General features: G+C 39.0%; 1 protein-coding gene across 1 annotated transcript; it reads right to left on the bottom strand.

Annotated features, from left to right (window-relative positions):
- Window positions 1–27,142, bottom strand: LOC106540637 (TBC1 domain family member 24). The gene is made up of 7 exons (XM_087709789.1): window positions 26,998–27,142; window positions 17,334–18,366; window positions 15,214–15,372; window positions 9,635–9,698; window positions 7,517–7,612; window positions 4,187–4,451; window positions 1–1,264 (listed from the first exon to the last, which is right to left on the bottom strand). The coding sequence occupies exons 1-7, from the start codon at window positions 27,035–27,037 to the stop codon at window positions 1,119–1,121; spliced, it is 1,803 nt and encodes a 600-aa protein (XP_087565915.1). The 5' UTR covers window positions 27,038–27,142; the 3' UTR covers window positions 1–1,118.

The raw sequence follows: 27,142 nt of genomic DNA, 5'->3' as shown, positions 1-27,142 counted from the left end.
CAGGTGTGTAGAACAAGTTCATAAAAGTTATATCTCATAATAATGCCACTGTACCTTATTTCCTAGGGTCACTTTGCGCCCGGTGCAAAAGTGAACACTTGAGGAAATATTGGAAATGTTCTAATAATGTTCCCATTACTAGAATTGTACCAAAGTGCTCAAGTATCTTCAGGGTTGTCAGTGAAGGAGATAGAAACAAAATTAAAATCAACTAATTCTGCAATTATTTGCCGGTTCTCTGAACTACTCAAAATTTACTCTATTAGTTCCAATGAGCACCAGTTGCCAAGGTACAATACAGGTAGTCCTTGACTTACAACAGTTCACTTAGTGACTGTTTGAAGTTATTGAAAAAAGTGACTTATGACCACTTTTCCCACTTACGATCGTTGCAGCATCCCCATGGTCACATGATTTACATTTGGATGCTTGAGAAATGACTCACAGTTACGATGGTTGCAGGGGTCATGTGATCACCTTTTGCAACCTTTTGACAAGCAAAGTCAATGGGGAAACCAGATTCACTTAACAACTGTGTTCCTGATTTAGCAACTGCAGTGATTCACTTAACAAATGTGGCAAGAAAAGTTGCAAAATGGGGCAAAACTCACTTAACAATTTTTTCACTTAGCAACATACATTTTGGGCTCAATTGTGATCATAAGTTGAGGACTATCTGAATATCTTGGTACTGTTCTGCCAATTTGATACCTGACTTCAGTTCTTCTTTAATTCTCTCATAGGACCTTTTCTGCACATTCCACCAACATATTAACATTCTTGGATTATCTCTGCCTTCATACATTTCATCTAATGAGCAGAATAAGGAGGCATATGATCAGTGGAAATTCCATACTTTTTTTTTCAAAATTAATGCTTTCAAAATTAATCCTGTCCAAGCAGAACAGTTATACGTAAATGTAAATCATCCAATATGTATTTTGTTATGCTCCAGAGATTCTGGCCAAAAAGACTGTATTAATGGGCAACTACCCAAAATATTTAACCATCTAATCCTGCTGCTTAGATGTCCATGTCTCAATCATCATCTGATGACATGCAGTGCTTTGGAGAGGCATCTTAATGAAAAATATCCATCATATGGAGGAAAAGGAAACTCAAGAGTTTTGAAATCCCCAAACTTCCAGTAGCTGGACCTGGAAGTTTTGTTGGCAGAGAGGTGGGTTGTCAAATGTTTCACAGTGTTCTGTTCTTCCATGATTCAGATTAGCATCAACATACAGAGCCTGGCCTCCACCTCCCCCTAAGGGAAAAAAAAAATCAACATGATTGGTTAAGAAATGTTTCTCACCACCTTATGGAACAGAGTTTTTAGATACTGCCCCTGGTCTCTTTCCCTCTTACTTGCCTCTAAACAGTTTCTGACTTGAATTGAAGATGGGTGTGTTGTTATACTAGACATGGTACAGTTTTTATATCATCATGGAAAATGATGACCTTATAGATACATGAAAAATGTCTAAAAATGGCAATTTTAGACATAAATGGAATAAATTAGACTAGACATAGATAGGTATGTCTAGCCTAGTGAAAAGAAGGACTGGAGGGGGGGGGGACATGATAGCATGCCTACAATATTTGAGGGACTCTTACAATGATGAGGGGAGTCAAACTATTTTCCAAAGCATCAAATGGCAAGACACGAAACAATGGTTGAAAACTAACCAGGAGAGAAGCAACCTAGAATTAAGGAGAAATTTCCTAACAGTGAGAGCAAATAACTTGCCTTCAGAAGTTGTAGGTGTCCATCACTGAAGGCTTTCAAAAAAAAAAAAAAAAAAGACTGGAGAACCATTTATCTGAAATGATATAGGGTTTCCTGCTAGAGCAAGGGATTGGGCTAGAAGTCCTCCAATGTCCCTTCCAACTCTATTGTTTTATGTTCTATCTTTGCTAATATAGTCATGTATTGTGGCTATCATGAACAGTACAGTATTCTCTGGATGTATGTACTGCAGAACAAGCTGATCAATGACCACCAGTACTACATCATCAATGAGCACAACATTCTTGTTTAGATCAGGCTTATTCTGCAAGGTACATAATAGTCTTTTTGGTGAATATAAGCCACCAAGGTTTATTATTCCATCCATACTAGTTAGTTGGTGTGTGTGTGTGTGTGTGTCTGTGTGTCTGTGTGTGCATTGTCTTCTATTTCTTACGTTTGCCTGATATCAGTGAATAACTTCTTCATGCTTTGGTTAAGGATTTCAACTAATTAAACTCCTTAACACAAAAAAACAACCCCTTTCCTCTTATATATCTGTAATTATCTATAGCTATTTATGTACCATCTTTCTGTGAAGAACTCGCCAACAAATAAAAATAAATAAAAATGACACACAACTTATATAATTGTCTGAAAATTGTAAAACAATGTACAAACCACAAAGCCAAGTTTTTAAAAATTGCTTGAAAATGAATTTTAAAACTCAAAAGATATAAATAGTCTTCACAATTAGGGACAGTATTCATAAAAAAATACAACTGGGCAAATTCATCAAAGCTAACTAAGTAATATTGTGAGTTAATATGACATATGAAAACAATTTAGGGGGATTGCAATATGATGAGATGCCCCTGTGAACACCAACATTTTTCAAGCCTGTTCTGCAGAGAACTGAGCCGGTTGCTCTGTAGTTAGCCAGATCCAGGGGCATTTGGAACTTTAAAAGCTAGAGCCAATTAATGAATTGAACTCATAAAATAATTGATGCTGGGCCCCGATCTTTTCTGCTGATATAATCAGATCTCAGTGTTATATACTGGTTAGCAGCTTCAGTTTTCACTGACACTCTAAACAATCCACTTTACAGAAAAGACTGAACTTAGTTAATTCTCACTGAATTGTGTTTCTCAACTTCTTTTCTATTTGAAAATTCAAATTGAATGTAGCTTGAGATAAACCTCTTTCATGAGGTTTATGCTGACTCTACCATAAGCAGCAATTTCATGCCACCATGTGGTGCCCAGCAAGTGTTTCACCTTCCTCTCCTTGAACTGACCAGTGCTCTCCCCATCTAGAATCATCTCCTTCTTAGCTACTCCCTTCCCACAGTTACTTTTCACAGCAAGGAAAACAGGCAGGCTGTTGAACAAGCAGCAGTGTGGCCAAGCCAGCATTTAATGAAACTTCAGGAGAGAGCAGGTAAAGCGTGGTGGCACATTGTCATTTGCCAAGAAAGAGAATCTTAAGCTCTGCAAGGTGAGACAAGGAGTAAGGTGGGAGTTCCAGCTAATAAGAAATCACCAAGCACCTAACAAAAAAATCAATGTTAGCTTGCCTGATTTCCTCTGAAGCAGGAGCCACATCGAGAGATAGGCTTTGCATTTGTGCCCCAGAGAACATTTGTATTGCTCTCATTTATAGAAAAGGTATTAATTTTCTTTCACTTCCTCTAATGCTGAATTCAGGTAGAGTCTGCTGGCAAATTTATAAGCAAAGAGTAAGATAAGAGTAGGAGAAAAAAAAGTATTTAAAATAACCAGAAGTCAGCCAAGCAACTCACAACATTAGCTATGTTTAGATTTTGAGACAGACATGCTGGTTCAACACTAGATGAAGGGGAGTAGGTGGAAGCAAGAGCTAGGAACTAGAAGGAAGAAACAAGGCCAAGCATGTGCGATGTTGTGGAGGAGTGAGAAAAGTAGTCAAGAGCAAATGCACAGAGGAGACAGGTGGATTTGAAAGTGACAGATTAAGGAAGAAAGAAAAGAGAAAATGGGAGGCGGGAGAAAACGTAGCAATACTCCTGGAACAAAGGATTTTATTGCAAGTCCCACTTGTTAGTATGTTGAGATGATGATGATGATGATGATGATGATGATGATGATGATGATGATGATGATGATGATGATGGTCATGATGATGGTCATGATGATCATGATGATCATGATGATGATGGGTTGCATATGAATGTTTCTCTTTCATCTGCTTTGGTAGGAAAACCCTTGCCAAAAGTTCATCATGACCTTTTACTATATTGACCTTCTCCTTTATGTCCTTTTCCTACCCCAAAATATTTGTAGGTTTTGCCAGCTCAGCTGTGGTTGAATTTATATGCTAAATAAGCAGCACCAAAATTTGATCTGGGGATTGAGATACCAGAAATGTGTATAGTGGTTAGCTCTACAGATTATCCACGATGTTTATTTGCATAATTACCTATGACGATGCCTTCCTGGCTTCCAGACATAAACATGGAGGCTGTTTTGGAAGGCAAGTTGAAGTGTCTAATTGCCAGGAAGGGAGAGAGACGGTATTTAATTGTTTCTAACTTTGGTACAGTGAGATGATTTGAGCTGGTTGTTCTGTGCCTCTCCAAAGAAAAGGGAGATGGAGAACGCTGGCGTTGGGGACAAGGTAGAGCTTTCGCTTGTTCTGGCTTCTTGATGAAGACCCATTCATACCGCTCCATTTTAGGATGTACCTTTTAAGAAAAGACAATATCAGTCAGGGATATTTTAGAATTCACCACCCAGAATAAATAGGCATTTCTTTTCCCTCTGTGGATCCAGAGTTTTGGTGTAGCCTGGTGTAGGAAGTTATCACCCAGCTCTCTCCCAGAAAAATGAAATATCCTAGGAAATATTGAAAAGGCAGAATATTTCTCTGGATGTGAAAAGAAAGAAACATGTTTTAAAAGACAGAATAGCTGCCTGCCCATCCCCACTTTGTCAATGGGCCATTAAGAAGGCCAAACTAGTCTACTTTACATAATAAAGGCTTCTCCACTTCAGCTCCAGGGAGATGGGATTAAAGCATGATAATATTGGGCCCAACTGACCACATGGCATCTGAGAACTCAACCAAGCCTGGATTCAAAACACAGCCTAGAGAGTTGCCACTGCATGGCCCCGTGGGAGTCTGACAACCAACCAGAATACATTTCTTACACAGGAACAGGAAACAGAGAGGTGGGACTGAACAGGTTATAAAAAGCCTCCCTCAGCCCTTCTCTTCTTCACCACCAACATTGAAGCATGTGATCACCTTTTCTGTTCAGGGCTCAAGCCATGTGGTCCTGACCACCAATAAACCATCTTTCCAAGCAGCCTCCATGTCTCCAGTGTCTTTTTCCTCATTTGGAGCTGAACCCAGAAGAACATTTCTTTCATCACTGGGAAGGAGGGTTAAAACAGCCTTATCTTCTCCTTAATTAGAGAAGATTTCTTGAGTCAAAACTGAAACCCAACAAGGGTACACTAGCCAAAAAGAAATCAAACCCCAAAGACATCAGTAAAGTGGGAAAGAGAAGCCTCTAAGACAAAGCAGTGATCTTCAAGCTAAAGAAAACTACAATTCTCGGCCCTGCAAGATCAGCTAAGAGACAGAGAAGGACAGAAGGCTGATCAGTGTCTATAAACTCAAGCATGACTATAAACCAGTTTCAGAAAGACTAAGAGCTGGGGGAGAGAAAAGCCCATAACAAAATCTATGGAGAGAAAGGGGTTTTACATGCAAAGGACTTGGGCTGGCTACAAGAGCTGAAGACAGGGGAAAAAGAAAATGTTTAAACTAATAGTTAAGACAAAGGAGACATAGTGTTACAAACATAGAAGTGGGAACATTGAGGTAGAACTTAGAGATAAAGAGTGTATAAATTAGGACAAAATCATCCCATTACTATAAAATTATAGTATTGGGAAGCCTGTAGATTCAGAAATGTGGGAAACTAGAAGCAAGCATACAATTAGCATTAAGGTTACAAGTAAGGAATAGGAGTATAATTTTGAATAATAAAACAGTTTTTGTAGAGAAAAACAAAAACAAATTCAGTCTATCTTCTTATGATCTGTACCAGATTAAGAAAAACTCTAACAGATATCCTAACTCTGACTATTCGGTACATTTGGCAAGGACTCTGCGGGGATAGGAAGCTCTAAAGCAGAGATACACAGGCTGCAAGTCCCTGATGTTACACATCCACTTGTTGATGGCATGCTATGGCATGATTTGGAATTATCAAATATATAAAGTAACCCATTTTATTTTATCCAAAAATTCCAGCCGTCACTGTCACATCCCCTATTGACCTTGCTGCTGAAAACACCATTCAAAAATATTGTTCTCAGATTTTGTTAAGCTCTGGCCACTTCACACAACAGATTTTAGTTAAGATCTTGATATCAGCAAATGGTTAGTGAGACATAGGCAGAGAGTGGCTCTTTAGGTAGAATGAAGGGGACCTTTTCCCAGAAAGAAGAGAGCAAGATCAGACCACTGCCCCCTCCCCAAAAATGACTCCCCCCCTTTATGCAGTTACAATTTTAGTTTTTATTTAAATTTTGGCTTAAGCTGGTTAAGCTGGAAAAGTTGGAACATTAGCATTGTTAGGAATATAATTCTAGCGGTTGGGTTGGCAATATATAAATCATATAGCAATGATGTACCTGTTTCTTTAAATCATACTGTAAAATGTGATTGGCTGCTGTTTTCCTAAATCGGCCGTAAGAGGGAGCCAGAATGACTGTTAGCTCTCTGTTTGTTAGATGCTGGGCTGATCTGATCTGAGTGTTTTGGAAGCTGGCTGTTAGAAAGTGCCGTGAGCTATTGTAAGTTTTGCAACTGCTAGCAAACTTTGAGTACTGAACTGATTATATGATACTGGACTATGTTATTTGGATTATCCCTTAACTGAAAGACATTGATGACTGACTGTCTTAACCGTGTATGGCTTGGATTGTTGATGGACTCTGATACCTCTATTTCCACGAAAGTAAAAGCCTATTTAAACTGCAGTGTCTCTGTATGCTGGTTTGTGTGTTCTCCAACACAACTCTCACAACGCTTCTCTGAACATACTCACTCTCCCAACGGGGAGCTTACCTAACAAGTATGTTGTGAGAAGGAAGAATTATCAGGTATTATGATTCAGGAGAATCAACTAGATTAGCAGTTAGTGGAATGGGCCTGGCAATTTCTATGTTTGTAGGGAAAAATACATAACATGTACCATGATGCACTTCACTGGAAGTGACTGTAGAAAAACATCCAATGAAGTAATGTTGGGGGGAGGGCTTACATCTTTTGGGAAGGCATTCAGGGACATAGTTTTATTTTGGAACAATGCAACAGTTTTCATTCCTTGTAGGATTCATGTGAAGCCCCAAAATACATATGAGCTCTATTTTCTAATTTTCATCATACCTTAGGTTGGAGGGTTATACTGAGTGTTAGATTTGGATCAGACTGACCAATGCATAAAAGAAACTGAAAGAAATTACTTATAAACCAATATATTCTCCTCCATGGAGCCCTGGTGGGCAGTGGTTAGAATGCAGTATTGCAGAGAAACTCTGCCCGCAGCCTGGAGTTTGATCCTGATAGGGCTTGAGGTTGACTCAGCCTTCCATCCTTCTGTGATCAACAAAATCAGGACCCAGACTGTTTGGGGCTATATGCTGACTTTATAAACAACTGAGAGTGCGGTGAAGCACTATGGGGCAAGGTACAAGTCTACATGCTATTGCTATAGAAATAAATTAAACTTACTGTAAAAATAAAGCATTCTCCTGTTCCAAAGAAACTTGTTGTTCCTCCCCGTTTTTTTCTTTCCTTCCAGTCAGAGGAAAGAAATGCTCCACATACCTGAATGGGAGTAAGATGTGAACAACTGCATAAGGTTTTCTGATAATCAGAAAGACTTAAGGAAATGAAAGATTACAGAAGACCACTTAAAATCTTATTGTATTCAAAACATCCAGTGAAAAGATGGTGTTACCAAGCAATGTGAAGATGTAGTTTAAAAACATGTGATTATCATCTTCCATTTACTTTATGAGGGCACCCTGGAGCAGAACATTAGGGACAGGGCTACAGTATCCCCTTTTGATGTATACAGGTTTAGGGGAGCAGTTTTGAGTAAGATAATCCACTGAAATTTTAAGCCTCATAAGTAATTTGTGCTTTTAGTGTGACTAACATAGTAAAAGAATACATACAATTCTAGGTAACAAAGGCTAAAAAGCAATCAGTAAAATACATAATCAAAGGTTAGAAATACTCAAGTAATTGAAGATAGAAGCACAAAATAACACAGGAGATGAAAATTCTCACAAACCAAAATCAGATCTTTCTCTGGCATCCAAGAGAATGAAAGTGGAGGTTCGTTCTCCAAACTTGTGGGTTACTTTCCAAATGTTTCATTATCAGGCTGGGTAACATCTGCGGAGATGAAGACTCTCACTTGATGTGACCCATATTGGACTCACCACAAGACATTCAATCCACAGAAGGATTGAATCAAGTTCATGTGATGTACTAATACAACTCTATAAAGCCTTAGTAAGACCACGCATAGAATGCTGCATCCAGTTTTGGTCACCACACTATAAAAAAGATGTTGAGATTCTAGAAAAAGTGCAGAGAAGAGCAACAAAGATGATTAGGGGACTGGAGGCTAAAACATATGAAGAACGGTTGCAGGAACTGGGTATGTCTAGTTTAATGAAAAGAAGGACCAGGGGTGACATGATAGCAGTGTTCCAATATTTGAGGGACTGTCACAGAGAGAAGGGGGTCAACCTATTATCCAAAGCACCTGAAGCCCAGACAAGAAACAATGGATGAAACCCTCACCTGATGTGACCTCCCCATCCCAAGACCTACTGACCACATGAAGTTTTTAAAAATAGAAAGACACCGACACTGACATCCCCTAAGCTCCACAGAATATGTTATCTAGCCTGGCAATGAAACATTTAGAAACCAATCCAGAAGCTTAGCAAAAGAACCTCCACCCTCATCCTATACCCGAGTTATAGATATTCGCCACCATGGCAATCTAAGAGGACATCAGACAATGCTCACTAGAGAGACTGTTCAGAGATGTGGCTCTTTATCTGAAACACTCTATTCTTAATAGCCAAGCATGATCTTCATCCTTTAAATTTAGGACCGGGAAGCAACTTAAAACATGTCCAGGTGTTAGTGCTTCTAAGTGTGCATTTGAGACTGAGATGTACACCTCTCCCTATAAAGCTGTGAGCAAAAAGAAATGTGTGTCATATAAGAATTGCCTGCAATTTCCTATTGAGCACTTGGCGTTCACAGTTGGTGGCAAACTTGGCAAAACAACCCTTGGAATGCTTTCCCTTCCTCCTCATTGGGCAGGAAATAGATATTCAATATAGAAATTATTACCTTTGAAAATGTCTCTGATAGGAACATATTCATTCATTTGTTTGTATTGATTAAATCCCCCTCCCCACATTTTTTGTTTTGACAACCAATATGTTTTATTTTTGGAACAACAATAAACAGTTCTATGTGAAAACTTTCTGGTTGTTTTATAAAGCCCCCTATCTTTTCTTCAGTCCTTGTCTTTTCACCAACCTCCATTCGGCTCTCAGAAATCTACTTACCTCCATCTTCAGCATTATTTGAAAATCCTGATGTAATAAGATTTAACACGCAGACTTTTGAGAGAGTTGGGCATCATTTTTTAGATAGAAGTAAATGAATGCATGCTAATATTTTAAGCACAGAATTTTGTTTTTAGCCCGTAATACACTTGCTGCATATGGCTTTGAATGGGTTCTGTTTTATTCCACAGATGGAAGATCACACTACCCCAGAATTTTTTGAGATATTCAGAACTAAATCACTTACTTCTCCCAGTGTGTTTTTTAACAACAGTAAAGTTGGCTCATAGCCTTCACAGCAGGAATAAAACCTGTAGGTAGCAAAAGAAATGGGATGAAATGAGTCCCCTGCTAGTGGCTGGAAAAGCAATTCCTTGATGGCATTGAGATGGAGATGGCTTGAACAGTGGAGCATGTTATCCTTAGTACTTTATTAATAAGCCTGGAGCAAGAAAGATGGAAACCAGACAGACTCTGAAATAGAAGTTATCAAGTTACCTCACTTGTTTTACATTGTCACAGAAACATGCATTTATGGAATGTGTATTCAGTAGAACAAATTCCATTTTTTATGCAGATAATTTTCTGCTGTAAATCTTCCATAACCATTAGGAATGGGTGATGAAGATGATGGAAATTGCAGAGATTGCTAAATTAACTTCTTTGATCAGAGAAAAAAAACAATACTTACATTTAAGGCTGATTGAAAACTCCTTTTTGTATGAATAGGGAAGGGGGGGAGGGAATCTTAGGACCTGTGATTTTGATGATTAGGGGGGAAAACCTTGACAATAGAAAAAAGTGAGTTTTTTTGTAATCACTGAACAAGAGATAATTTTCTAATTTTATTTTTATTTGCTGCAAAGGATATCAGAAGCTTCTTCCTATTTCTTTTTACCTTTTGTTTCTGCACCTCCCTCCCTCTTTATTTGACATAGTTTTTGTGTAAAACTCTTAATAACAATGTATATTTTTTCTATATATTTTCTAAATATGCCATTGTACTGTTTTTAAACTCCTTGTGGGATTGTCAGAGCAATGATTTAAAGGATCTGGAGAAAGGGACAGGAAAATATGCAAGAACCTTAGACAAAGAGGCTAGGACATTATTTAAGTCCTGGGAAACAAGATAATATTTGGAAGTGGCTCAGGCAGATATCTCCCTAATTCACAGGAGTATAAGAAAGAGGGTAGGTGCAGAATACTCAGATTTACAAGATTCTGCTATTATAGCTAATCTCAACGAAGTATAGTTCTAGTCTTCCTATGGAGCTGATTTTCTAGTCCTGTCTATCCCAGAGGTTGACCCTGAAAGACACTAAATTGAATGTGAAGGTGCTGAGATATTGGGAAGCAAAGCTGATCCTTTCATTTATCTTAAAGCCTTATTAATACTAGAGCTAAGCACCCCTTTTTCTTCATTTCTGTCTCCTTTTTTAGGATAGCAGCAGAGTTCCTGCCTCTTCCCCTGCACACCTCCTACAGCATCTTCTGCTCTTGAATAAAGCCTCATGGTGCTTTATATGCATTTTAGTGATCACAACTGGGTTCAGCAAGTCAGTTGTTAAATGAAGGTATCACTTAAATGGAACTGTGACTGTTCTTATGATGTTACTTAAGCTTTCTTTGCCTTACAGGTCTGCATGGTTATACTTGTGAGGACTGGTCATAACTAGCAATAGCACTTAGACTTATACGCTGATTCACAATGCTTTACAGCCCCCTCTAAGCAGTTTACAGAGTCAGCATATTGCCCCCAACAATCTGGGTCCTCATTTTACCCACCTCAGAAGGATGGAAGACTGAGTCAACCTTTAGCCTGGTAAGATTTGAACTACCAAATTGCAGTCAGCTGGCAGTCAGCAGAAGTAGCCTGTAGTACTGCATTCTAACCACTGCACCATCGTGATGTTACTTTTTCATCACAAACATAACTGCAAATGAGGATTATCTGTATAAAACCTTCTTTCCCCTTTTGGATTTCCATAGAAGTTTGCTTGAGCGCCTATTGTTTTTTGTGTTTGACATCACTATCTAAAATGCCTTGAGGAATAGCAGCTGGTAATGACTGCTAACATGTCATTGTTTTGTTAAATCCATAAAGGAAAAGCCAAAACATTCTTTCAGTCCCACCAATATTCCTTTCTTTATTTAAAACTTTTAAGTGGTTACCCAATTCAACCAAGGTGATTATGAGCAACTTCAAAAAAAAAAAAGCAACAAAATATTGCAAAAAGAATTCAAAATAGCATTACATACATCTATAGTATAAACAATAATGAGATAATTTTGTTCCATGTTGTATAATAACTGCAAAGCAGACATTTTGAAGCTATAATTTCTGCTCAGTGAAGCAGGCAATTGCTCACATAAAACCTGAATGCATCATAATCTCTAAGGCAAGTGCAAGATCCTGACACAGATTCCTGTGTTTGGCATCAGACAGTTTAATTGTAGTTGTAAAAAGACTGATACTTTCGACGTAGGTGCACCTTGGCTGTTAGATGCTCCGAGCTGTAATGTTCACACTATTAAGGATGTCTAGTCACATTCATCTTTTGAGAGGGTATGAGGTTTTCACACCTGTCCCAACATATCCTAAAGCTGTTTTTATTTACAATTGGTTATTGACGTACTTTCCTAAATGTACAGGGATTTCTAAATAATTCCCTTCTATTTTGAAAATACTTACAGGAAAATACTTACAGGAAAATGGCTAGAATACAACCCCCCCCCCCAAAAAAAAAATGATTAAATGGCTAGTTGGTTATATGAACTATAGAGAAGATCCTAAGAGCCTGGCATAGGGGCAGTCCAAAACATTCATCACATATATATGGGTCTTCTAACATTATCAGGCCTTCAGCCATCTCCAAAGCACTGCTAAGGTCAATTCATTCAATGGCTTCTGCCCTCTTCCCAGCAGGCTCCTTTCTGAATGGCAGAATAAGAGGTAGGCCAATGTAAAACAGCACCATTTCACTCTATGGAGCCATCCTCTATCATGATCTCTGGAATGATTTGTTTCAAGTCAGTGGTTTCTTATGAAGAAGCAAGAGTTTTTGCCTTGATATCAGCAATCAAGAGCAGTCAGGGTGAGCTACTTCACTCTGGTGGAGATTCACTTTTGCAGAAGATTGCTGAACATCGGGAAAGAGGCTATTTCCTCATGGCTTGTCAGGTCCAATATATGCCTAAAAGTGAGGAGCTGCTTTGTGGAGTTTGGGATTTCTTTAGTTAAATTTCTTGAAGTATTACTTCATAAGAATCTAAGCATAGGAAAGGTCCCTCCTATCTGGCTAAAGAAAGAAATTTATTCTACGAGCTCTGAGGAGAGATCCGTTCCATCAGCTCCTTCCTGCCCTTTTCTGACATTGCTATTTCCTGAGTATTTCAATTTGAAACTAATCATAGCAAGAATATGCTGGTTTAAGAAGTGTGGCCTTTATTTGATTCTTCTATTCATCTTTTCTTTTTCTCTCCCGCTTAGAGAGATCTGTTCTAGATCTGAAAAGTGAAATTAGAGGCTATTTTGATTTTACTAAGCTTATGTATGCCATTCTGGGCAGGGGTGGGCTTCAAAATTTTTAGCAGGTTCCCTGCCTGGTTGCTGTGTGGCCGTGGCCATGGTGGGCGTGGCCTAGTCAGCCTCCTGTACCTTGGTGAGCGGCATTTTTGCCCCCTCCAGGTTCCAGAGGTTTTTCTCAAGCCTCCGGGAGGGCGAAAATAGCCTCCCCAGGCTCCGGTAAGGCCTGTTTTTCGCCCTCCCCGAGCCTCTGTGTGCATTCTGTACTTACCTGCATCCAAAAGGGGCTGCATGGGGACTCCTGGGAGGGATGGGACTGGGTGGGCGGGGCCAGCCAGGAGTGGGATTTGGGGGTTCTCCGAACTGCACAGAATTTTACCTAGAGGTTCTCCCGAACCCCTGCAAAATCCCAGCAGTCCACCCCTGATTCTGAGAAACTTTATAGTTGGAGAAAAGTAAAACTGTTAAATAAATAGGTTCTGAAGAACGCCTACCGGTAATACCTGAAGATCCGGTTATGATAAATCTTAGTATTACTTGTTTTCCAAAAAAATACATCACAATCCCCTCCTTCTCGTGTGTCTTCTCACGTTATATTTTTTAAACTTGAAAGTTCCAAAGCATGAATTTTTAAAGATCCTACCCCTTCATTTTCTCTGGTGTGTCCCCCCGCCGCTATTTGTCCTGAATATGTGCTGATTAGGATCATTCAAAAGAAAGCAATGAGATACTGATTTCAGTGGCAGCTTTCTAATTGCATCTTCTGCCAAAGGGTACATTTCCAGAGAAATTTACCTATGCTACTGTCTGAGCACTCTACTTGGAAATTGCTTCTGATGAGCAAATATCCAAATTAGGAATTTCTTGGAGGTTTCATCGCCCACACTAAGCCCATAAGAGTCTATTATTTGTTTAGTGAACAGAGATGGGATAGGCACTAAGGCTGTGCAGCACTTTGGATGCTATCTTTGTAAAATGATTTGGAACTCAGGGGAGTGTGAATAGAGTGCCTCCCTGCAAAACCTTTAATCATCACAAGATTGTTGGGGTTGGGTGGACAATATTCTAAAATGCTCCAGGCGAATATTGTATTCATGCACCTGCATGCTCTGAAGCACTTTTTGAAGGTTGTGCTGTGGCGGCGCACTGGTTAGAGCAGTGTTTCTCAACCTTGGTAACTTGAAGATGTCCGGACTTCAACTCCCAGAATTCCCCAGCCAGAGAATGCTGGCTGGGGAATTCTGGGAGTTGAAGTCCAGACATCTTCAAGTTGCCAAGGTTGAGAAACACTGGGTTAGAGTCCAGTACTAAAGGCTACTTCTGCTGACTGCTGGCTGGCTGCAATTTAGCAGTTCAAATCTCACCAGGCTTAAGGTTGATTTAGCTTCCATCCTTCTGGGGTGGGTAAAATGAGGTTTCAGATTGTTGGAGGCAATATGCTGACTCTGTAAACCACTTAGAGAGGGCTGTAAAGTACTGTGAAGTGGTAAGGGCTATTGCTATTGATCCTGAAGTACTAAGCAGCCTTAATAAGCATGCTTAGAGATCCAACAGACTACCCTAGGAACTCCCAAGTATAATGAATTAGTCACCTTGGCATCCTTTTCTATGCTTTTGTACCTAAAAGATTGGCTTGAGATACCTTCCCAATTTCCAGTTTTTCAGTTATGCCAGAATCCAAGATGTTTCCAAGAAAAGATGAAGAACTCTCAAATACTTGTGTCAGCAGCAAAAGAGGGTGGCCTTTAAGTATTACAGGATCCTTAGCCCTCATTTGAGCTTAAGGAAGGTGCATAAACCATAGTTCTTATTCTGAATGTTTGCTCAGTCTTTAATATATATTTTTTGTAGTAAACTTCCCAAGTGCTTTGTTTTGTGAAGGTCTAGAAATGCCGTGCCCATTCATTGTGAACACTGTACTCGTCCTTAGGTAATTATGTGGAATTCTCAGCTATGCCAAAATCAATTGTAGTGTCAGTATCATAAGCACTTAAATGGCCTGTATGAATAAACATTGTTTAAGGCAACTTTTTTTAAAAGCACATCAGTATACTGACCACATTAGAATACTAAACTAAGCTTTAATATAGTTTCTTTGATGTTGGCAACTTGGAACATGGAGATTTTATAATCTTTGTAAGGCCAAAGCTATCACTTTGTAAAAATACGATGCTCTTGTTTCTAATGTTCTATTCAGTTTCTTCTCCTAATTGGTCTAAACTTTTATAGCTCAGTTCACTTTATTATGTGCCTTAATAAGTGTCATATTTTGGTTAATACTTTGAAAATATGGCCCTTACCTTTGCAAACTGTATCCGTTTTCAGAAGTTGAGAATAAAAGAACAGGTGGGTATAAAGAAAATCGTTCTGGGATCCAGGACCACACAATGCGCATTTCTTGAGCTTTAACAATGGTGGAACTAAAATTATGTGCATTCACAATGAGGTGGAATGGTTGTCTGTGCAGTGGGAAAAGAAATGAGAGGCTCTAATCAAACTATAATTCCAAAGAGATTGACTTTTAGGATAGAGAGGGCATTCTTTGCAAACAATTATCAAGCAGGAACAGCTGCTGATTATATTACATCATGGAATTGCAATAGTACAGGACACACAATGGACATAAACTCTGGGACATATTTTAGAGCAAGGATCATCATGTGATCTGCTGGTACTCAGCTTTCCTTATTCTTTTTACATTTACATCTACATATTCCTTCAGGATAGAATTTTATACTTTGGGTGAAGCATAAGATACCCTTTGCTCTTCAAATTAGAATTGTCTTAAAAAGACAGTTGCTCACTATTTAATATTTATGAAGCTGCTCAGTCATCCAGGTTATGGTTATCCCAAAGATGCTGTTTCAAAAGGCAACTGGACTTTTCAAAGAAAAAACAAAGAAAGATTATTTTAACACGGAGACATATATCCTACACATGTATAAACTAGACAACCTTCTTTAGACAATATATTGTTCCCAGCTCTGAAACTAAGTTTACTTTACTTTACAGAAATTAGTATTTTTAGGTTTCAGGATTTGATGCTGAATCTGATATTAGACGTGATTTTAAGCTGGCATATCTTGACAATATTACTAATAGAAATGTCCATTTCATTTATCCAACTCAAAAAAGGAAACAGCAACCTAAAAGGCATATGGAGTCCTCTATAATGTGGTGCCTTCTCCAACTTTTTCAGGCCACTTGCCCATTAATGGCATGCTGGCAGCCATACTCCAAAATGGGAACAAGACCAGGAGAAAAGTGGGGCAGGACAAGAACAAGCTCATCAATTAAGTAGAATTTATTGCACTCATAAACCAATATTCAAAATAAAACATATTAGAAATAAAATCAGAAAACAGGCTAAGAATGTTATTATTGATGATTGGTTCATAAGTGGGTACTCAGAGTGTGGCTAGTTTTAGCTTAAATGGAATTTTTAAATATCATTCTGCCAGTTATTAACTAAATACAGTTAGGTTGATAATTCAATTGCAACTACTGGAGAGATTCTGGAAGCAACATTCAAGCTTTGTGTGGGGCAGATCCTGAAGCCTTGGGGTCTGACTTTGATATTCTATATGTTCTTTTGGGAAAATATCTGCTGTCAGTAATGGGCTTTGGAAGACCATGTTTTATCATTGAAGAGCTGTGGTGGCACAGTGGTTAGAGTACAGTACTGCAGGCTACTTCTGCTGATCACTGGCTGCCAGCAGTTTGGCAGATCGAATCTCACCAGGCTCAAGGTTGACTCAGCCTTCCATCTTTCCGAAGTGGTAAAATGAGGACCCTGATTGTTGGGGGCAATATGCTAACTCTGTAAACCACTTAGAGAGGGCTGTAAATATCTACTCTATGAAGCGTTATATAAATCTAAGTGCTAGTGCTATTCAGACTGAGCAATGAAGTTTGGCTAAAGCAAAATCCTACTCTTAAGTTCTAATATATCTCAGAGAAATATAAAGCACAGCAAGGCTTAAACTATACAGTAAATGGTAGATCCCAATGGTAGATTGTTAAAACACATGAAATTTAAACCAATTTGCTTTCAGGGCTATTATTAATGTATCCTTATGCTTATTTCTACACTTTTTTCAAAGCTGGTATAAATCTAACATGGACCAAATTTGTTTATTATATTTTTTTTAAAAGGTGCATGCATACCTGACCAGTACTATCTACTGGCAAGATTATCCAATATATATTATGAGCTCAGACAGATTATGGTAGTTGTGGTCTAGAATCTCTCTGTGGGTGAAGGCATATTTTACTGTGATTGATAGGATGGGCAGAAAATACTCTGCATGGGTTATTCTAATTAGGTAGGTTCTGCAGTCATTAGAGTTGTATTGTCTAGCATCTTGTAACTGGAAATGTTATGACATGCCCCAAAATATAGTAAACAAAGTTCTTATACCTGTGATGCACCATAGTTACTCCTTTATGCACCAGAGCCTTCCGGTTAGCCATTTGAAGAAGCCAGATTTCTTTGCAGGAAAAAAGCCGGATGCCAAATGCTTTCTCTAAAAGCTTGTCAGCTGCCAAGTATTCCTGAATGTCCCACAGGAAAGCCTGCAAGCTTCCCTTGATGTCAACTACCTCTTGTCCTCTTGAGGTCATGAAGAGACGGTATTGCTTCAGCAGTGCCAGAGCAATGCGGTAAAGGACTTTTTGCCCCTCCAAGAGATACACATCAAAGATGCGAATGACATAATTAAAGGGAAGATCATCAAAGAGCCACACCAACCACTCAGAGTACACCTCAAAAATGTCTGACGAGCTTGCTATCAGTTGATGGGCTGCTGGGCAGTGCTTATTGGCTAAGTCCCTTAAGGTCATACAGGAGGCCTCATGAGCCAGGAAGGACTGGTCTATGTAGGTGGTGTGGGGAGCCTTGGAGTAGAGGAGTCGGCAAGTAATCTCAAAGCATTGGGCCTCATCTTGGCTGTAATGGAGCAGCAGAGCAGTCACAGCTGGGAGCAAAGGACAGTATGTAATCTCAGGGTAGAGACTGGAAATGCAGATAAGTATTTTCTTCAAAGCTGTTATCCCTTCTGGAGTGAGGCAGTATTCAGGCATGATGCTTCCTGACAGGAATTCAGGCAAGGGATCGAAACTTTCGCTCTGGTTTCCAAATAACTTGCTGGCCACATCTCGGTAGACGAAGGCATCAGGAGTCATTAGGCGGCATGGTATATCTTGGATAATGTGCTGGTAAGCCTTGGCTCTCAGGGTATGACTTCCAGCCCAACATCCTTCCCTTGCTAGCTTCTTCAGCTCTTTCCTAGACTTGCCAAGGAACTGTTCGAAAGAGTCCTGATGATCATTCAGTTTGGGGATTTTGCTCTGATCCACAAATACACTGCAGCCTAGGTAGGAAACTGAATTACTATCCCATGTCCCAGTCTTGGCAATGATTTGCACAGGTTCTTTAATTGGATTAACTGTCTCTGTAGAATAAAGACATTATGTTCAGTGCAATTTATCTAATATTTGACAGCTTGCTTAATGCTGCTTGACAAGTATGGGGGGGGGGACAGCATTGTTGTTTTTCTCCAACTTTTGAACAAGTAGCACTTAAACTGATAAACAACAATTTACCATTTGTTCTTAAGCTTCCATTTCATTCAATAGGTAGTCGGTCTTATCAATGTTAGAAATTGAAGGGGAGGGCAATGGAAGATTTACACTGCGGTAGGGTTAAATACTAAATACGATGCAATAATTTTTAAAAAAGGAATTTATTTATCTAATGAATAATCATTATATATTTCTAAAAATAGCTATAAAAGAGTATTTTGTTATCCTGATATGGCATCAGTCAACATAGTAAATACCTGTGTATTCACTAGATTCTCAAGATGCTTCAGAAGATGAAGCTTTCCATGCACAAACATTTTAGATTACAGTGAAACAGTTCACTGTAACATAGCTCTGGACTGTTCAGAGCACTGCAGACATTCAGGCACTACAAGGACAGGCACAAGCACAAGTTCCTGAGAGAGAATGAAGACCGCAGGAGGTAGGAAATTATTTTATAGCTATATTATCTAGTCGGAAACAATTAGTGCTATTAGGACTGCACGTAACCCAAAGTTTTCCCACTTTGGAAGTCCTTGTATCTTTTTGCATCAGTCCCTTGTCCCTCCCATTTCTTCTTCCTCTTTCTCCCTGCCTACACCCTGCCTACACCCTCAGATGCTCTCTAGAGAAACGGTGGTGCTATAACTTCACTCTGAAGTGCCCAAATTCTTTTAAAAGTCAAAGAAAAAAAAGAGCCATGGAATATTGTTTTCTTTGAGTTATGGGAAAAGAACAAAGTGTGGTAGGTACAGAGAAGGAGAAAGAAGATGAGACAGTGTCAGCAGAAAGAAAGGGGAAGAAGGGAGAGGGACATCTGGGAATGGAACATCTAAGAAAATCTGTAATCTCCTGCATATGTTGCCAGATCCTTTAAGTAACATTGGCAAGGGGCTTAAACTCATTCTGAATTTGAAATCAGGATCTCCTGGGAAGTGCTCTACATGGGGCTTCCCTTGAAGATCACCAGGAAGCTAACACTGGTCCAGAATATATCAGTGTGAATAGGACTAGGCTCCTCCAAGTTTGCCCATGCTATACTTCTGAAGTGTGATCCACCCTGGCTGCCAGACACCTTCTGGGTGAAATTCAAGATATTGGTTATCACATTTAAAGTGCTACATGGCACGAGATCAAGTTATTTGTGGGACTGCTTCTTCCTGGGAGTATTGCTTGTTGTACCAGAGTGGATAGGGTAGATATGTTGTACTATGTCCTTTCTCTAAAATGTTGCCATGTGTTCCTTTTCTGTGACTACCCCATTATGGAATAACTTCTACTGCAATAGCTCCCACCATTTTAGCCTTCCAGAAGGCTGTCAAGCTCAAGACCAGACACTGGGGTGGAGATTGGCATGGTTGTTGAATGGTTTTATGTTGCTATGGTTTTTATGTAGTTTTCAGTAGTTTTATTATTGTTGTAAGCTATCCAGAGTTGCCTTTAAAGATGCGTGACCATACAAATCTTTAAAGTAAACAAATAGTTAAATAAAATCCTCTCTTTAATGTACAGCAGATAGCAATGGGAATGGACTGTTCCCATAAAAGAATCAACCACCACAGTGACATTTTTGGAGAAACTATGCAGACATGGTTACAACAACCTGTAAAAATATTCTTCAGATCTAAGAAAGAAGCAAAATATTAGGAAGAGTCTCAGACTGGCTCCCTGGGGTATAGACGGAAGGGAGGGAAAATGCAGTCAGGCTTTGAGGATTCTGTTGCTGCAGCCAATCTCAATAAACATGGATTTTTGGAGTTGTTTTCCTGATCTGGCCTATCTCAAAAGCTGACCCTGATAATGTAATGTCCAAGTTCCAGAGACAGACTTCATAAAAGATATTTGAAGCATTGGGGAAATCAAGCAAGCCAGGCTAATCTTTTTCATTTTTCCTAGGAACGCTCAGGATCTGGGAGCAGCCAGCCAGGCAGGCAGATGATGATCCTGTCTTGAGCCAAGATATACGATGTCCTCTACTCTGAATGTGGGACAAAATATCCAAAAGTAACTGTTGAGTCCTTGAGATAGAGTTTAGGGCTTCTTGCAATAGAAATATCAGATGGAAATTCGACTAAATCTTATAAATGTAATGAACATAGGTAGTGTTGATCACATTAGTTTTCATCTCTAAGTAACCTTACTTTTTGATTTGTTGGTGGGGGGGAGGAAATTTGGTATAATAAATCTATGCAAATCTATGGTTTTCTATTTCAGCTTTTCAAATAGTCTTGGATTTCTTTAGTTTTTAAGACCCAATCTCCCTTTCTCAGAATATACAGGAACAATGGCTGTCTTTCATGGTGCAGTAAACATTTTATTTTATGTCATGGAATATTTTTTTCAGTCTCTTATTATTAAAAATGGGGCCATAGGTCTACTCAATCTGGTTGAACAATGGGCCATTTTGTACTTTATCTTGATTTTCTTGAAGTACTGCTAGAACACAACCACTGTATCCACCATCAGGGGCATATACAATAGATGTGCTTGCCCTTTGCACTATTTTTGGAAGTATGTTGTCCTCAGGGCCGCCGAGGGGATTATTAAATGCTGGAACAAGACTAATATGGGCCTCCTCATCTACACAGGGACACCTAAATCAATAATGTCATAACTGTACTGCAGGGAGGCTTACTAGGCCCAAAACGGGGCATGGGGGGGGGCATACCCTCCTGCACCCCATTTTGGAAATTTTAAAGGGGAAATGAAGGGGATTTTTTTAAAGTTCCCCTTCATGCCTCCCCCCTTGAGCTTCATGGGCCTAGGAACAATGTACTGGTTGCACCACCACCCCGCTCTCCTCAGGCCTGGTTGCCCCTCAAATGTATATTGTTTCATGTCAGTCTCTAATATTGGATACGTGACCTGATAGATATGGAAAGGAAAATACAATATACCCAAAACAGTACATGTTGTTTGTAATAATCGGGTAACACTAATTCTTTCCATCCGTAAAAGAAGTTGAAAATACAGTTGGCAAGAGATACTGCACACTACTTAAAGGTGAAACTAAAAGTGTGTGAATGCAATATTAGTTTGATTTGCAAGGCCCTGGAACTGGCATTCTTTTTTGTAAACAAGGGCTTAGTCTTGTTACTTTTCATTTGCTAAGAGTTCAGAACTGTTTCCCCAGAGTTCTTCATAAAATCTACCCATGAAGTGATGCAAATGTTTAGCATTCAGTTAACACCTGTGCTTTAGCAATTTATAGCATTGTTACATTACTGTTGTACTGCAGAGGAGGAAAATTACCAAAATAGAAATGCCAGTACAGAGCTATTAGTGTCAGCTATACAAACACAGTGCCTGGGTTGGGATGGTGGTGGTGAGGAAAAGTTCGGGGGGGGGGGGATGGAAAGAGGAAAAGATGAGCAAATAATTATTTGTTCAGGATTGATAACTTTGTAGTGAATGTATAGGACTTGTTGATGAACCTATTATGGCGGTTGTGCATAACTGTCAACTGCTGCCAGTGCTCCTGATAGCTGGGGATCTATTTTGAATCCTGTAAAGTAATATCCATCAGCTTTCATGAAAATAACATCGTCCAGCTGGTGGAGAAAGCAGAGTGTCAGATTAGAATCACGGAAAAAAAAGAAAGAAAGAAATCAGAAAACTATGACTTGGATGAAAGCAAAACTTCTTGCAGTGTAGAGGAGTAGAATGCGCATATTTGAAATTAGATATTTATAATGAAAGCAATCATTATAAGATAATCGTCTGAATCTTCCAGATGATTTTTACATTTGATTCTCACTTGCTACTCTTCATTTTCAACACTCAGCCAGAGCAGCTGACATCCGTGAATGCCTTCTATTTCTGTGGTTTCTCTGCAGCACAACTTAATAATGCAAGAATGTTATAACATGTGTTAACAGAATGCTAAGCGTTAGCAAGATGAATCTACAGTTATTATTAAAAATTCTGGGGAAACAGTTTCTCAACTTGATTAATTCCAATCTTCAGTGCCAATACCACTCATGCAGGGTGGGGGGAGAACTAAACTCTAATCCAAGAAAATGGAAAGCAATGGATTTTAGAAAAGCAGCAGAGGAGGGCAAGGAAACCAAAAGAGCAAGGAAGCAGACTCGGGGGTATTGACTATCTATATAGAAGTTCTTAAGAACAAACAGCTACTACACGGGATAGAAAAATACCTTATCCAGAACCCTGGGACACAGCAGATTGGAGAGTGTGTCATCAGCCTTGGGGTTTGTGTGTGTGTGTGTGTGTGTGTGTGTATATAAATTGTACCAGCAAAAAAAACACCTGCCATTTATCTGATCATCCAAATCTTTTGAAAGACTAAACCAAACATCCCTGCCTTAAAGCAAACAAAAAGGCTTGATAGTATATGCTGGTGGCATGTTCAGCTCCTCAGTTATCATTGTGCTCCCCCTGGAGGAAAACCTGGCCATTGTTAGAAAGCTGTGACCACTTTAAAAATCTAGGCTATCAGGATAAGCATATGAGCACCTTGGAGTCTGCACTGACTCCTGGAAATTACCTGGATAAGTCCCTGAAGTTTTCTTGTTGATGCGATAAGAACCACTATTTATTCATTTGCTCAAAGAACATTACATTCTGCAATTTCTGCATTTCTGTGTATTGGATCTGTTTATTCTAACCGTGCTAAGTTAGCTGTCTGACACTAAATATGCAATAAACTCCAGAAAGAGAGACCAGGTCAGGAATGAATAATTGCTGAGTTCTTTACTTTGCAAAGTTCTTTGTGACCCCATTTGGCTGACAAACCTTGTATGTTGTGAAATATGTTGGAAAGGAAAGTTTTTGGCATTGCCTCCTGTATAACCTATGTGTGTCTAACATCCCTCATAAATAAAAAAGAATCTCTCATAAATAAAAAATAAAATAAAATCTCTCGGAATATTCAGTCACATTAATTAGTTTAGCACAGCAAAACCAACATGCGCACCTCCGGGCATTGTAGAAGTTCACTTTCCATTAACCCTTACAATAATATTGGCCATGGTGCCTGGATCTCCTGGGAATGCTGCTCCATGAATATTTAGAAGGCTATACAAATGCATTCTCATGTATAAACAGAGGTGGTATTCAGCAGGTTCTGAACAGTTCTGGAGAACTGGTAGCGGACATTTTGAGTAGTTCGGAAAACTGGGAAATACCACCTCTGACTGGCCCCACCCTCATCTATTCTCTGCCTTCCGAGTCTCAGCTGATCAAGAGGGAATGGGGATTTTGCAGTAACCTTCCCCTGGAGTGGAGAGGGAATGGAGCTTTTACAGTATCCTTCCCCTGCCACGTCCACCAAGACACATCCACAAAGCCATGCCACGCCCACCAAGCCACACCCACAGAAGTGGTAGTAAAAAAAATTGAATCCCACCACTGTGTACAACCTTTCATGGATTACAGTCCACTTCTTCAAAAGCCCAAAACTTTGTTATGAAATATATTAGGATGGATTTTGGGTTGGCTAAAAAGACTCCATCTCTATAATTTTTAAATAAAGAGGTTCTTTCTATAGGGATAGCAGTTGCGTTACAAAAGAACAATGCCTTGTTCTGACCATGAGCAATTTATAACTATTGTTGTATTTCATTGGTTAAGAAGAAATAAAGACTGGGAAGAGATAACTTTTGTTCAACCAAACAAGAAGGAATGAGAGGGACTGGTATTTATCAAGCAAAAAGATCGTCTGCTTTAGAAGGAAGAAAAGGAGAGTTAATTTTGAGTGCCACTATGCTTAAACTTCTATTGCATTTGACCCCATTTCGCTCAGGACGACAAAAATAAGAGCTTCCTCTCTGCTGCTTGAAAACAAGATTTCCCCTCATTCCAATGTGTCTGCAACATTCAGTTGTTGTTTGTAACTTATGATTAATGGTTGTAACTAAGATTTATGACCTATGACTCGTCACTTGTTGTTTATATGTATACTGTGAACTTATGCACCGGAGAATCTTATTCCTATTCCTATTCCTATTCCTATTCCTATTCCTATTCCTATTCCTATTCTGTTCTGTTCTGTTCTGTTCTATTGAATAGACTGGCTGCCACACTTTGCCTCTTCCTGTTCCATTTGATTCAACCCAGGTTTGGGGAAAAACATTCAGATTCTATATTACTAGTCTACTACACTAGCAGGATTTGCTGGTACAACATGGCTTGTTATAGGGTTTGCTGTAAGTACCAAAGCCTTTAGGCTCTATAGAAAATAGATATTAGCTGCATGATTTCTATGAGTTTGCCATAATACTAAATAGTCTTGGGATCTCTGGAGAATGAAGACAAAGTGGGGAAACTTAGACTGGATTGAATACTTTGAGAATGGTTGATAAGATTAATCCTGGGAACTTTCCTATTATATTGAGCCTGCATATATGTTGAACTCAGTGGTCAGAAAGATTGGATATAAAGTGAAATAATAATAATAATCTCATCTCAAGGAACACCAACAAATTCTAGTAAGGGAAAATGGGCCTCAGTTAAGCTGCTACTGAAGCTTGATCCCACTTGGAAGTGTTCCACTTCCATATAATAACATGACGAATGGTGAATAAACATTAGGAAGAAGAAACATTTAATTCTAAAAATACCCGCAACAATATACAGGTAGTGTTCAACTTTGGATCACAATTGAGTCCAAAATTTCTGTTGCTAAGCGAGAAAATTGTTAAGTGAATTTTGCCACATTTTTGACCTTTCTTGTTAAGTGAATCACTGCAGTTGTTAAGCTAGTAACATGGTCCTTAAGTGAATCTGGTTTCTCCATTGACTTTGCTTGATAGAAGGTCACAAAAGATGATTACATGACCCCAGCACACTGTAACGGTCAAATATATTAGTCAATTGCCAAGAATATGAATGTTGATCATGTGACCATGGGGATGATGCAACAGTTGTAAGTGTGAAAAACAGTCCTAAGACATTTTTTTCAATGCCATTGTAACACCCATCAGTCACTAAATGAACTCTTTTAAGTCAAGGACTACCTGTACAATATAGTGAATTAACTCTGATCATTCACCAGTGATGTGCCTGAGGTTAAACATTGAAAGTTTAATGGAGATTGTATTCAAAACAATATCAGTATGTAATGCCAAGTATCATTCTGATTTTGAAACCCATAGATAATTGACCATACTTTTTTTTACTTCTGAAAGTTATCATAGGTGTAAAGAAAGACCGGGATAAATATATCCTCCCACCCACCCACCCCATTTAGATTTACTGTTCATGCTGCCCCAAGCATGGTAATGATTTTTTTTGCTTATGGCAAGTTTAAAAGGCATGAATATTATGTGGCTCATTTCATCAGAATTCAGTGATAGAGAAACAATGTATTGTAGCCTAGGATATTAATCCCAGTGTATGATAATCATTACTGGAATTAGTTACATCTTTCTTCTTCCAACTAGCTATAGATATATCTATCATCAACATTATTTCTCAAACATTTGATTAAACTAGGTGTGTCCAATCTTTGGATTTGTCTGGGCCTCACTGAGTGAAGAAGAACTGTTTTGGGCCACATATAAAATATATAATATAAATATATATAAATGACAAACTTTATTTTTTACAGATTTATTACAATTTTATAGGACCACATTACTATCTATCCAGGGTTGCATGCAGCCCATGGACTGCGGGTTGGACATGCCTGGTTTAAACTCGTTCTGAAACCCTGCTTTATAGTTCTCATTTGTCAGTATAAGGTTATAATGTTTAAAAAATGCTGAGTTTTTTGCTTTATAATAGCAATAGCACTTAGACTGATACATTGCTTCACAGTGCTTTACTGCACTCTCTAAGCTGTTTAGAGCCAGCATATTGCCCTCAACAATCTGAGTCCTCATTTTACTAATCTAGGAAGGATGGAAAGCTGAGAAGTCAGCAGAATTAGCCAGCAATACTGCATTCTAACCACTGTGTCACCATGGCTCTTACGATTGGGGCTATTCCACACATTGTTGATGCTTTACTTGCATACAAAAGAAAGTATTGCTAAATAGACTGCAAGCATGCAAATGTATGTATTTTCCAGGAAGCTAGCATTGTCCTTCAAGTCACAGACTTTTCTAAAATTGCAAAACATTCTGGGGTGCTCCATTCTTGGCAGAATATTTGCGAGAAGCATGTCACATCTTGACTACAGCTTCCTACCATCTAAGCAGGTATACCAGAGGTACAACTGTTGGCCCAGCAGCTCTTAAAAAATAGATAAAATCTGAGTTTCCCTAAGCCAATGCAAAACAAAAAACAAAAATCCAACAACAACCTGCAGTAAGCAGAAACCAATGGGTGATTTCTTTTAATTTCTTGCCATGCAATAGTTTATTCTAAGTGAATAGACTGCCAGTCAAGCTCTCAAGCCACTCTTTGACAACTCAGTACAGACATGTAGGTTCTGAATGAACCGCCCCCCCCACTTCCCCTCTCCTTCCTCACTTGATTCTGCTAGGTTGCTTTAATATTTGCTCCTAATATTTGACCATTTAAGTTGCCTTCTTTACCTTGTGCGATGGCCAAGTTGCTGTCCTTTAGGATATCCATCCTGGAATTTGTGTGTTTTTTCCAAAAGTGAAATTCATTAAGGTCCCCTCAGTGGGACTGATATACTTCAGCCCAATCTGTATCATCTCTCATCCTTGCTTGAAG

Source organism: Thamnophis sirtalis, unplaced genomic scaffold (assembly GCF_051295495.1).
Source record: "Thamnophis sirtalis isolate CommonGarterSnake01/CBP01778 unplaced genomic scaffold, rThaSir2_p1.2 scaffold_3, whole genome shotgun sequence".
NCBI classification, from domain to species: domain Eukaryota; kingdom Metazoa; phylum Chordata; class Lepidosauria; order Squamata; family Natricidae; genus Thamnophis; species Thamnophis sirtalis.
Note: the sequence above shows the minus strand (reverse complement) of the source record. Positions and strands in the feature narration are given on the sequence as shown.

Excerpts from the sequence above, each read along its gene's own strand:
- LOC106540637 (XM_087709789.1), bottom strand. The coding sequence starts at position 27,037 with ATGGATATCCTAAAGGACAGCAACTTGGCCATCGCACAAG. Across the intron at positions 15,373-17,333 it reads GTAACTATGGTGCATCACAG|ACAACCATTCCACCTCATTG; the intron begins GTATAAGAACTT and ends CCCACTGCACAG. Across the intron at positions 4,452-7,516 it reads GAGAATGCTTTATTTTTACA|GTACATCCTAAAATGGAGCG; the intron begins GTAAGTTTAATT and ends TTTTCTTAAAAG.